Source organism: Cheilinus undulatus, linkage group 18 (genome assembly GCF_018320785.1).
Source record: "Cheilinus undulatus linkage group 18, ASM1832078v1, whole genome shotgun sequence".
Lineage (NCBI taxonomy): Eukaryota > Metazoa > Chordata > Actinopteri > Labriformes > Labridae > Cheilinus > Cheilinus undulatus.
The window spans coordinates 26,635,669-26,649,151 of NC_054882.1; the positions used below are offsets into that span (position 1 = coordinate 26,635,669).

General features: G+C 40.8%; 1 protein-coding gene across 1 annotated transcript in view; it reads right to left on the reverse strand.

Moving 5' to 3' along the window:
* The window catches only part of LOC121526055 (latent-transforming growth factor beta-binding protein 2-like), a 133,918-nt gene that overhangs the window by 78,582 nt on the left and 41,853 nt on the right, over positions 1–13,483 (reverse strand). The window contains exons 4-5 of the mRNA XM_041812342.1: positions 1,495–1,745; positions 419–607 (exon numbers count right to left, since the gene is read on the reverse strand). Of these exons, the coding sequence (XP_041668276.1) occupies positions 419–607; positions 1,495–1,745 (440 nt within the window). The remainder of the gene's footprint in view (positions 1–418; positions 608–1,494; positions 1,746–13,483) is intronic.

Consider the following 13,483-nt stretch of genomic DNA (forward strand, 5'->3'; position numbering starts at 1 on the left):
CGAGGTGTAAACCGCTAAGAGATGGGGCTAAGTGTTGGGAGCGTGGGACCACCAGCTCCACGTGTGTGTGTGAGTGTGCAAGTCAGGGGAGATTAGCATTTAAACTGGTCTACCCCACTTCTCTCCTGCTTTCCCGGTTTCTCTTTTATGGTGAGTTTCTCAGCTTTAATCTCCACCACTGTGCCTTGTCTCTGAGCATGGTATTCAGAAGAGACAGCATGCCACCACCAAGAACCCGTTTTGTCAAGCTCACCTCATAAAAAAGGACTGAGAAAAAGGAACGAGGACAGCAGGGAGATGTGTGAGAAACAGAACATAAGCATGAGAGACACTGAAGCAGAAAGGAGGTGTAAACAGAAAGTATGCTAAGAAGAGGACTGATGAAAGATGCTAATCTTAGGCCAGAGCCGACACTCACAGAGTCTGAAGCCCTGGTTCTTTGGCTGCTGCTGCGTTTGCTGCTGCTGCTGTGAGTTCTCACTGTAGACTGTGGTGATGTCTCCCTTCTCACAGCTGTTGTAGCAACGCCCGCTGCTGCACACCCTGCGGCACAACATGGGCGTGAAGACAATCTTGATGCGGTCCAGGTTCGAGGTGAGGTTGGCCCCTGGAAAACAAATGCATACTTGGATGAGAGGGAGCAGGAGAAGAAGAAGAAGCAGAGACTGGCTGGAGACAAGCTGCATCCTTCCTCCTTCAGCCTCACTGTGACACTCTCCCCATCTGGGCAAAGGGAGGTTTATAAGTACGCTGCGAGGGTGTGTGCTGACGGCTGGCCAGTGGCACGCTGCAGCTGAGTGAGCGATGTGCCACAGGCCAGGAAGCAGCAGAGACAAGACTGTAAGGTAACGGGCCAGCATCCAGACCCTTTATCTTTTGGAAAGGTGTTTTGGATGTGTGTTAATGTGAGCAGGAGACAAAGAGAGCATGATGTGTAATGTTGGGAAGCTGTTCAACAGCCGTTGCTCTGGTGCACAGCTTAAAAACAAGAGTCTGAGGAGCAGACAGCTGTGTGTGCTGGATGATAAAGTAGTAAAGGGAGGATAAAAAATTAGCAAAGATCATATTTCTTTTTGTTGTGGGTAGAGATGCCAAGCTTCAGTGGCTGTCATGTCAGAGAGGTGACAAAGAAGTATGTAACAAAGCCTGCCGCATGGCAAACAACCAAGAACACATTATAATTGCACTTCTCTTAAGCAGATTACACAGACATGCTTACACACTGTGCACAGCTTCGATATAAATCTTCTGTCTGTCCTATGTGGGTGGACAGTGAGGAAGAAGGGAAGTGCAGCCTGGGAAGCTGCCAGCGTTTTTTTTAATGTTCTGTTAAATGATGACACCACAAGATGTGCATGTATGTATCCTAGCATCAGAGAATTGAGCCAGAGTGGGCTGAGTCTGTTGTGACGTGGTTGGGGAGAGTGGAAACTTCTACATTTTTTATGTTTATTTCAAATTATGCAGTGGATATGGTTAGTTTGTGGTTCTTACCTGCTGGGAGTAAAGCATTGTTGAACTGTCCATGTAGCTGTCTGTCATTTGTAGGCCTGTGCACGCTGCTGTGCCCATTTCTGTGCCCATGCCAGTTCCTGTTGTCACCGTTATGGCCGTTAGTGTAGCTGTTGCTACTGGGTAGAGCATTGGAGGTTATGGGCCCAGAGGATGATGGATAACGTTTCACAGTGCGGGAGGTCCCGGTCTGTTGAGAGGAGGAGTCAGGGGGTCCCCGTCTCACTTGGGTCCTGTCAGTCATATCATCACAAGACCATAAACACATGACCTCAGACAAAAGCTAATGTTCCACGCACACATATACACACACTCACAGAGATACACCCATCAGCAAATGTATGTGCATCACCATGAAATCCATTAAAGCGTGGTCAGTGTGAGCAGTAGAAAATAATATTCCTTGGGGACAAACATGCTGTCTTAGGTCATTGCCTTGCTTAATTGATTTTATAGGAGAAACACAATGATTTGAAAATAATTTAGTTTTAATGAAATGAATAATACCATATCATTCTTTATGCACATAGGGTTTCTCAGCTAACATCTGTAAGTGAGAGAGACGTGACCCTGGCTAATTAATGAAAGACTCTGTTGTACTTTAAAGACATTTTGCAAGAGAAGACTTTTCACTGCTGATTAAAAAATAAAGAATCAGGCAACAAAAGGGGAATTAGACTTCATCTATGAGTGTGGGTGGCTGGTCTATTTGCCCCAGAAAAAAAGGTATGTTTTTAAATCATTAGATCTTTCCTTCAGGACTACCAAACCTTTCCATCACCCATTGTGTCTGCTTGACTAGATTATGAACTCCCTGTTCTGTCTGACTGTGGCCAACCAGGGAGCAACATCCTGAGTGTTGCACTGGGCCGGAGGAAGTATTAAAACTAGGGTCGAAGAACAAACCTGCAAGGGGCACGTTTTTTTAACCAGTGAGCATTTGATTTGGGTCAATTACTGAGCCTGTGCTGCTCGACCTGGAAGCTGAGCTCATGTGAGCGACCTGGGGGAGGCGCGTGCCTCTCAGACAGACAGACAGGTCTGCCTCAGCTCTATGAAAGCAAGGGGAGGGCTTCGATTCAGGCCTGCATAAAAACATCTGGATCCCACTGATCTACCCTGACAGACAGTCAGCAGAGCAAGACAAAGATGAACCAAGCTGAGTACATCAGAAGAAAAGCCCACCTGTGGCCCTGTAAGGTAATTGAGGCTGTAATCAAACCTCAAATGAGGATATAAACCATGAATTACCATTTATTACTTGTGGTTTGCAGCCACACACTACGTATTTACACACTGAATCAGCTATGTCTACCCGCAGACACAACAATAATAAGGGAAATAAACGCAATGTGCATATAAAACTACATGCATGTACATAAACTTGTAGACACACACCCTTTACCAGCTGTGTTAGATGTAGCACAAGTCTATGCATGTCTCTTTATTCACAGCGTACAAACAGAATTCCTGTTTCCAAGGGCGACAGGACACTGAATGAGAAGGGGAAAAGAGAGACAAATATTTGATAACAGTCTCTCACGTCATCTCTTTGAAAGACAACAGGCAGCATCTACAGCCGACAGCTGCTGACCCAGATCCTGAAACTCCAGGGTGGATCCAAGAGAGAGGATGTGACACTGGGAAACAAGAGGTCCTGGTGTCAAGGTGGTAAGGACTTTCAGAAGGCAGCTAAGCCAGCTACGACATTCACTCTAAATCATGATTGGGTTTTTCCATCACTAATGGTGACACCTGGCCTGCAAGCATCCTGCCTCACTTCCTGGACTGAGCCAGATGTTGCCCTGTCTGCCTCTCTCACTTTCAATGGCAAAGTGACTTCCTCCAAACATGAGCTCACCGCTGCCCTCTCTGCCTGCAGATCAGAGGGCGACCAGGGAGAGCATGGCTCACTCTTAGCGTTTGATGTCATCATTAGGAACTTCAAGGCCACGGCAAGCAGAGGAGGAAGGATCCCCCTGCCCTGTTCTGGGTGACTTGAAAGCAATTCTGAAAAAACCTCTGCTAAGATCACATGGAGCATGGTTTGAATAGACATGTTGAGAAAATGCTTTGGTAATAAATGATTGCCATACAGTTTTAATCAGGAAACAGCTGATTAGCGAGGTGCTGAATATGGTGCAAAGACAGAAATGAGGTTAATAATATCTATACACAAAAGGAGTTCTAATAGTACTGATGCTGCTACTGTGAACTAAAGGTTACGATAAAACGATAAAAATATCCCTCTATATATCAATTTGTATACTGTATATGCTGATAAAGAGGTTTAATATTTAGAATAAAAGCAGACATTCTTTTAACATAACTGTTATAATGAGACCTTACAGTCAGCCTAAATCAGACTTGACAAACTGACATTTTTAGCAAGTCAGAACAGGGGCTGTATTTGTTTGTTTGTTCTTTATTTACAGTTTGTTACATCCAGTAACTTTCTAAACTTACTATGAGGGATGCACAGATGCATCTATTTCATATCATCTGGCTTTGTTTACAAACATAAGCCATAGGCCAAATACATCTCAAATTCCAAAAATGTCGGGGCACTGTGGAAAATGTAAATAAAACAGAAAGCAATTATTTGCATATCTCATGAACCCGTATTTTTTCATAATAGACAATAACTGACTCATAAACTGAGACAATATCATTTCATGAAAAACATTAGCTCATATTTAATACAATGGCAGCAACACATCTCATAAAAGCAGGGACAGGGCCATGTTTGCCATTGTGTAGCATCCACTTGTCTTTTAACAATAGTCTGTAAACATATGGGAAGTGAGGAGCCCAGTTGCTGGGCTTTTGGGAGAGGAATGTTGTCTCATTCTTGTTTGATGTAGGATTCCAGCTGCTTAACAGTCCTGGATCTTCTTGCCAAATTTTTCCTTTTATGATTTTCCAAATACTTTTTATTAAAGAATGATCTGGACTGCAGGCCAGCCCAGTTCAGCACTCAAACTCTTCTACTGCAAAGCCACGCTATCCTGATGGATGCCGTACGTGGCTTAGCACTGTCTTGCTGAAATATGCAAGGCCTGCCCTGAAAGACAAGTTGTCTGGATGGAATCATTTGTTGCTCTAAAGCCTCTACATACTTTGCAGCATTAGTACACCTTTCCAGGCATGTAAGCTGCCCGTGCCATAGCACTAATGCAACCCAATACCATCAGGGATGCAGGCTTTTGAACTGTGCACTGACAAGCTGGATAATCCCTCTTCTCTTTAGTCTGTAGGACATGCCGTCCACAGAGAATTTAAATTTTTGATACCGCAGAACAGTTTTCCATTTTGCCTCCGCCCATTTTAAATCAGCTTTGGCCCAGAGAGGATGGTGGCATTTCTGGCTTGTGTTCTCATATGGCTTCTTCTTTGCATGATACAGCTTTAACCCTTTAAAACCTATCATTGTTCAAGTCTGCCAGGATATATTCTTACATTTTTACATACTGTAGTGCCATTTTTGGGAGTATGTTTAATTGCTTTACATCAATATAACCCTTATATCCCAAGTTTTAATAATATGTATTGAGTTATGTCTTAACTACTACAATAAATTGCTTAAAAGTGCAATAAACCTAAAAAAAAAAATCAAAATCATTTTTTGTTTTTTTTTCACATTTATTTCAAAATACAGAAATTGCACAGCTGTATCCCTCAAATTTGTAAATGTAAAAAAGTTGCACAATATCCTTTGGAACCACAGGAATTTTATTTGGAGTCTGTACATAAGTTACTTTTTGAGATATAGTCAATTTTGTAACCTGTAAAAAACCCGAGCCGGATGAGTAGTTGGACTCTTCATCTGAGACCGTAATTAGTTCGAAAGCTTCGCGCCAGCTCTGAAACTGTTTGGCACGACCGTGGTTTTGCGAATCCATAACTACATATGCGCGGAAGTGTGTCAAAGGTGTGTGTGATGGACGTCTGGTGTGTGTGGGTTGTGTGTCTGAGTGTTTTTGTAAAAAAGTAGGGGTGAAATGAGAGCGAGGGCGAGTATGTGTGCAGGCTACGTTCTTCAATGTATTCCGTGGAAAAAAATACGACTCCCGGGAAAATACGCCACTTCCTGTTGTTGGGGTGGGGAGCCTATGAGGTAGGGACACTTAAGAATCATGTGACAGGTCATGCCCAAAATGTGATGACGTTTATTTCAATGTAGGAAGTGCTGCAAATACCTGGTCTCGTTTATAAAAATTTTTGTTATGTGTATTTTATTGTGTATTTTTACAAACCCATCACTGCAACAAAAAAGCGCTCTGAAACATGGTGAATGTGTGGATTGTTAGTGTTACTCCCCAGATTTTATATGCAAAAAGAATGATCGATCTATCTTATTCAGTTTCAAATCTACCGTCAATCAAAAATGGATATGCTTATCATAGCGCCAGTGTTACGCTGGGTTCTGTAGGGTTAACTTGCATTTGTGGATGGCACGGGAACTGCACTGACAGACAATGATTTCTGGAAGAGTTACATGCAGTGATTTCCAGTAGAGAATCATGTCTGTTCAATGTAGTGCTGCCTGAGGGCCCAAAGATCAGACTGTATATTGAAGAAAATTTTTCTGAAATTGTTCCTCAAATTTTAGACACTGTCTTTTGCAGATTGGTCAACCCTTCCCATCTTTACTTTTGAGAGACTCTTCCTCTTTAAAATATTTCTTTTAAACCCAGACCTGTTGCCAATTAACCTAATATGTTGCAAAATGCTCCTCCAGCTGTTTTTAATTAGTACCACTTACTTTTCCAGTCTTGCTCTGTCCCCACATTTTTGAGATGTGTTACTGCCATCAAAGTCAAAATGGGCTAATATTTTTCATGAAATAGTTAAATATCTGTTTCAACATATGATACATTGTTTATGTTCTATAAAATACTGGCTTATGAGATTTTTTAAATGATTCACTCTTTTTCAGTGCTCTAACAAATTCATAGTGACATAAAGAACTAAGAAATCACTGTTGTTTATTGACTTATAGGGTGTAACTAGCACTTAGGCAAATCCACTCACTCCCATGCCAAAAAAGTGTGCCTTACATGTGCTGAATATGGGAGAAAGCCAGGCTTCCCTGTTAGACCTCCTCCAATCTTGATGCGAAGCTAAACTAGCTAAATGCGCTCTAATTGCATGACCAACACAAAAAAATAAACTTAAAATCTTATTCTTAGAAATTCTACTGAACACAGAACTTTGAATAAGTGCACTTCCAATCACCTGAGAGAAGCCCTTTGGACACACATGAGGTTAAAATCAAGAGGCCAAATCTTGTTTCAGTGTTTAGACAATTTGATTACATAAGGAAGATTAATTTGCATACAGTGGAAGGGATGACTGACCTTAATAAATGATATGTATTATTTCATTCTCTAAATATTCACTCAATAATTAGAGTCAAAGAGAAACAATCATTTCTTAGCACTGATAAATCTCTGTCCAAACAGATGATCAAAGCCTCCATTTATATCTTATAGCAAAGGAAAGGTTCCAACTAAGATATAAAGCCATTGGCACTGTCCACTCTCACTGATAGTCATTCATTGCACATGTACGGAAAGCAATTAGAACTAAACCCCATCACATCTAAGGAAATTACAAATCACAGTGATGGCCAAGAATGTACACTGAGCATGAAATGATTGTAAAGCTTCCAGCAGGTTGTGAAAGAATTCTTTGGCGGATAATCACTACGCTACTTTGAACTCATCGCAGCATTACAACATGTGAATATTGGCTCTCCTGAATTCATGACAGGCAGCATGAATGGCAGTTGGAGCCGCGCCTCTTGACCCAGATGAGCTGGAGAGGAGGCACACTTGGAGCACAAACAGCACACAGGCGAGCAAAAAAACCCAAGCCAACCAAGAACTGGAGGACGGTCAAATAGGTTACAAACGCTCTGAACTCTGCTGATGCTGTTCATAAACCACACTGTTAATACAAGCCAATGAATTACTCTGCCAAATGCTAGGTGTTCTTTGAAGCTTTGATTGGAGTGTTTTTTTTGGGGCAAGGTTACATGAGGAAAGTGGGTTAGGTGGTTTTATTAAAGTGCCAGGAAACCCTTGTATAGCGGTGGCTTGGAAAACACAACCTCCCATCATCCAAGTGTCAGCTGTGTTGATTCTGTATCTCGCCCACTTGGAAACAGGAGCCTCTTAGATAGATAGGAAAACTCTGGATTTATCTGATGATCCCATTAAACCCCAACATTAAAACACACATACACAAACACAGTGACCCAGATCTTCAAGAAGTGTTTACATCTTCGAACTTCTTCATTGCCCACGCTCCATGACGAAGCCAGCACTGTGTTTATATGGAGCACTGAACTGTAATGTATGGGTCACAGCTGATTCATTCCCCAACAGTTCAGTCTGTAAGCACTTCCATTATCTTCTCTCGATGTAAATCTCCATATGATATAAAACACATTTGTCAGCTACAACCATAGACTGCTTCATGTGGAGCTCACAATCCTGCTATGGTAATGAATAGTTAAAGAGGTAGCGAACACTTTAACATTTTTTTTCAACTATACACTGAGGTATCTGACTGAACTATGATAAAACACATCAGTGTTGGTGTTATAGCTGAAATTTGCACCAGACTGATAAAAATCTGGATTTTACAGCTTTTAATTAGCTCAAACGGACATCTGCCTTGAAAAATCTTTTCTGAAAAGGTGGGGCTTATGTGACGTAGAAACCAACCATCGCTAGGTTTCTACGTCACAAACTCTATATAAAAGGTAGAGCGTTAACGCCCCTAACTGACTTTACCATTCAGAGACCACTTCCATCCTCTCCTGCCTGCACCTGCACTGTCTCGGCTCTGAGAGCTCCGGCTATAGTAACGCCGCTGCTGGAGCCAATGGACCGAACAGGTAGTGCTCAGAACCACCACGGTCCACCACAACACGATAGCCTGCGACAGGGGTACTCTAGAGGGGAAAACTCCTCCACTTTAAAAGATCTCTATGAGGCAGCAGTGCTGTGGGACTCTGTCTGTGTCTCTCTCTGATAAGGGGACATCACTGTCACTCCTGCCTCATCTGGAAAGCCCCGTCCTTTTCCCCTCCCTCCTCTCAGTACCAAACTGTTCACTTTCTGTGCATTTTTTGAATTACGGAGGTGGGCGGAGTTAGCTCTGAGCTCGGGGTTCACTTACACTTTAAAAGTGAACCCACAGCCAGTACGTCTCGCAGCCCACTTCCTGGTCACTTGTCCTAATTTGAGGAGTCTTTTCAATCAAACCAGTGCTCCACAAGGATCATATACTTATGGTATAGTGCTGTTTACTTCAAATGCAGGGTTATCACCTAATGAAGGACAAAATCTGTTTAAAATTGGAACTGCCACTACTGCAACTGCATTTGCAGTAACGATAGCTTGTGCCAGCATTTTATATTGGTTTATTGGTCGCACTTGTATTAGAGATGGGACATATCCATCCATTACCAGTCCTGGGCCCGATGCATGAGTTGTTTTTATGATTATGTTGATCCAAATTCTGTTTTGTTTGCTGGGCTGTGAATGCACCACATGTTAGCATGCATTCTGTTGTAAATAATGTTGCTGCTGGTGTATAACAGAGATATGTGAGAGACAGCAGCTCAGTCTAAGTCCACTCATCATATTATGATCTGACACTAAAGAATAGTCAGATATCAACCCTGTCACCTGTTTCTTTAATGTGAAGCACAGTTTTGAGGTAAATTTGATGTCTGTATTAACAGCAACATGACGTGAGCTAAGTCTGTCAGCCTGTCTGTGGCTTTAATACAAGCTGCAGAGACTCATATTTCATTTGCTTAAACCAAATTAAAAAATAATCACCTGTTAAATCACAACTGCAATATTAGGGGAAAAAATTGCATTTAGATTATTTTCCCCTATCGTGCAGCCTGTACTGTTGATAAATCCTTCACAATAACAGTTGTCGACTTCCTCGAGTGCTTTTATTGTGAACACCCATATCAGGAAATTGCTTGTTGCGGCAGTAGTCCCTATATTCTGTTTATGTGAATCATTGTTCTACTATTTTTAAAGTAATATACTTTTGCTCTCAATATTCTGTTTGCTGAAGTAGCTCTGTGTTGCTGGTTAGTTTTTTACAGTTGTTCTGCTGCTCTTTTTGCAGCACACTGCAGTTTCAAATATTAAATTTGAAAACATGACATTTGTTGCTGCTACCTGTTTCTACGTGAAGTCAGCCCAAAGTCTAAAGAACTCAACGGGAAAAAATATGAAATTCTCTGTAATTTTTTTGTTTTGTTTTGTTTTTTTTTTGTTCTTTGAACAAGGAATTCTGTTTGTCTGAAACCTTACACATGATACCAACAAAAATAATAAGAATATTAGTTATGATTTTTAAAATGAAATTGATAACAGGTATGGTGCACATATGTCAGAATCAGATTGGAAATTAAAAACATGTATAAACCCATGTCTAACTGGTTTGCATGATATAGTCAGCTTTTTAAGAACTAAGCATTAAAAGTCAATCTTACTCTCCAGATTTTGCAATTATTAGTTCTCTGATATGAAGAAGCAAGAATGTTAATTCTTGATCATCAGCTATGTTGACAAGTGAAAAAACAGAATGCTACAAACGACTGCAACAAAAACTTACAATACTTTTTAAAAACCTTTCCATAAATGTGAGTGTCTCCTCTACATCAACACAAGGGTGTATTCTGCTGTATTCTGTTTTCTCAATAAGTTAAATGTTTGCCTTAGTTGGCAGAAGGGATGGGGCCTGGTGGTTTAATTCTGCACTTTCATCAGTCAGCTAATGTGCATGTCTTGGCACTGATTTACACAACCAGTTTAAAATGGCCACTGTAGGTGTCATGATCCAGGGTTTTGATTTGTTAGGTTATGAGTTTTTCTAGTGTTCTCCTGTGTTTTTCCAGTGTAATTCATGTTTCTAGTTTTATTTTGTTTAGGTTCATTTAGACTTTTCCTCATTTGCTCTTTTAGTATTTATTAGTGTTCATGTTTAGTTACTCCCTGTGTTTCCCTGTGTTTCATGTTTAATTTTACTCCTTGTGTTTCTTGTTCAGTTATTCCCTGCTTCATATTTAGTTTTACATTCCCTGTGTTTGTATTTGCTCCCTCCTAGTGTCTCATGTTTGATTTTCCTCCTTGTCCAGTGTTCTCTTGAAGTTTCCTGTTTTATTTTGTAGTTGCCTTCCCTTGTGTGTGTTGCCTTCCCTTGTGTGTGTCATCCAGTTTTGCTTCCTGCCTTAGTTTCCCTCCTCTGTGATTACCCTCACTAGTTTCACCTGAGTCTCGTTATCCACACCTGTCTCCCATTGTTCAATCACTCCCTGTGTATTTAAGTTCTGTGTTTCTCCCTGTCCTTTGTCAGGTTCGTCAGATGTCTTCCCTGTGTCTTTCTCAGTATTACTCCTCATGCTTTCCTCGTGCCTCTTTTGGATTTTGTTTTGGTTCATGGACTTTGATTTTTGATTCCAGTGATTTAGTTGAAGCAAGTTCTTTTGTTTGATTGTTTGATTAAATCAGTCTTTCGTTTTATCTGCATTTTGGGTCCTCCGTTTTGAGTTTTTCCTGCATTCTGACAGTAGAGGTATTTTGGCTTCACTTCTGTACAACAGAAGGAGATGGAGAAGCACTGTCCATGTTAATATACAATCATTGGCTACATCTGTTTCATTTCAGATATTGAACGGGACTACTTTTTCTGAACCTAGAAGAGCAAAATGAATAGAGAGAAAAAAAAGGGGAGAAAATGTTTTGTGGTTTAAAGAGAGGCTACATTGGTGAAGATCATTATTTATATTGATTTGTTGAGAATGCCGAAGTCTGAACCCACATCTAACAGCTCAGGTTATTGGCTTAAGGCAGTTAAAGCAGAAAACAGAATAATATTAAGAGCTTGTCTGGTTGTGGGATGGAGTCATTTGGCTTGGAACAGACTGTCTAAACAACACAGTCTGACAGCAGGCAGAAGTGTCTGGCATGAATATCTCAGTCTGGGTCACACTGAACAACCTGATACCTCCCAGCTTTGCCACTTTTCCCCGTCACGGTTGTCTTTTTGTTGGACTGGACAAGACCTCCAGAGTGACGAGTGGCAAACTTCTGGAATCATCAGTAAGTTTATGACACTCAACACAAGAGTTTGCTTTATCCTGCTGAGGAAAACCAAGTCATTATTCTTTTTATTTAAACAAAATGTTTAATGGTTCCATTTATTGTCGTCCAACATATGGTGTCAGCCAGAAACCAGCATTACATAACAACTGCACATAATTGGAGCAATTTGAAGGCTACTTTCTAAATGGGAAAGTAAATGACGGGCATCAAAGACCAAGTGTAAATCAAAGTTTACACATATTCATCTCCTTCAGTGCAAGTTTTAAAGGACTATTGATCTCAAAGCTTGTGTTGGGATGTGTAGATCATCACTCTAACAGGAGGCAACAGCAGAACTGAAAAATTGTACAAACAGCTGCTGAAACAATGAAAACTTTGTACTTCTGAACCACTGCAAACACTGCTGGCAACAAAGGAGGGAAGATTTATGACTGTGTTTGAGACCTGCACTTTGGCAGTCAAAGAGGGAGGAGAGGGGAAGGAGCGATGTGTGAGGGGTACAGAAGCCTTTAAGATGCTGCAGAGCAAATTGGGTTCATTCTGGAACAAGAACATACCTTCACAACTTCCATAATAAATCCTAATTAACAAAGACCCCGGCCATTTAGCTGTTAGACTTCTCCAGGCTGTGTCAGCATGCCAGCTTTTATATGGACTTACATTTCCCTGAATTTACACACAGTAACAGGACATCTGATATACAGAGTAGTTACACACATACTAACTCTGATAATGCATTATTTCTAAGCCTGTTAATATAAACACGTTAACGCTTGTGAAAGCTTAACGCTTAAAAAAAATAATAATGCAATTTAATCATATGACTAAGTTTGACCACAACTTCCTTTCGTAGTCCTCCTGGGCAGATGTTTACGTCCCTGGGGTGAAAAGGTTAAAGGCGGGCCAAACGCAGCCAGCAGTGATGAGTCAGGAGACAGACACAGGTCTACTTCGAGGAAAATTTCAATTTAAAAAGCCGCCTAAAGGAAGTCTGGATAAAACAAAAGCTGTGTGTACATACTGTGGTGATGAACTGTCTTCACACCAAAGCACAACGACTCTAAAGTACCACCTCTGGACAAAACGCATCTTTGCTAATGTTAGCAAAGGCGCTAACAAACACACTGGACTAAGCCATAACCCTAAGCTACACCGGCGCAGTCTAGCAGACCTGGATTTGTCCCCAGAATGACAACATCTAAGCTGATTAATGCAATTGCTAATGAGTCACCAGAGACTGCAGACCATCGACATCATAGACGACAAGGGGCTTCAAGACATCATCCGGGTCGCCTTGGATGACCTGTACAACAGAACACCTGCGAGAACTACTGTCACAGAATCTGTGAACTGTATGACAGCTAAAAAGGCAACTAAAGTGGAGAAGCTGGCTCAAGCTACATTTATTACACTGGCGAGAGACCACAGGTCATCAGTCAGTAACTTCAGCTACCTGGGGGTAACAGCACACCTGATCAATCACTTTACAGCAAAAGTTAGTTTGTACCTGATGTGTTTGTCTTCTGGGCTTGTTAGCAGTTTATAAATATTACTACTCAGTGAATTAAGACACTCTAAAACTCTAGTTTGTTTAATATTTCTTCATTTAAACACCATACTTGTACTAATTTATCTCAACCTAAAAAATCTCAACCTATTTTTTTTTTTTTTTTTTTTTAGTAAAAAGCGCTTTCAAAGTGCTGTACATAAAGTTAAAATAATGGAAATAAACACTTGATAATAAGAACATTTAAAAATCTAAAAATTACTAAAACTAAAGAAATGCTGTGATTAATCATGATTAATCACAGCAGATGATTTTTTTA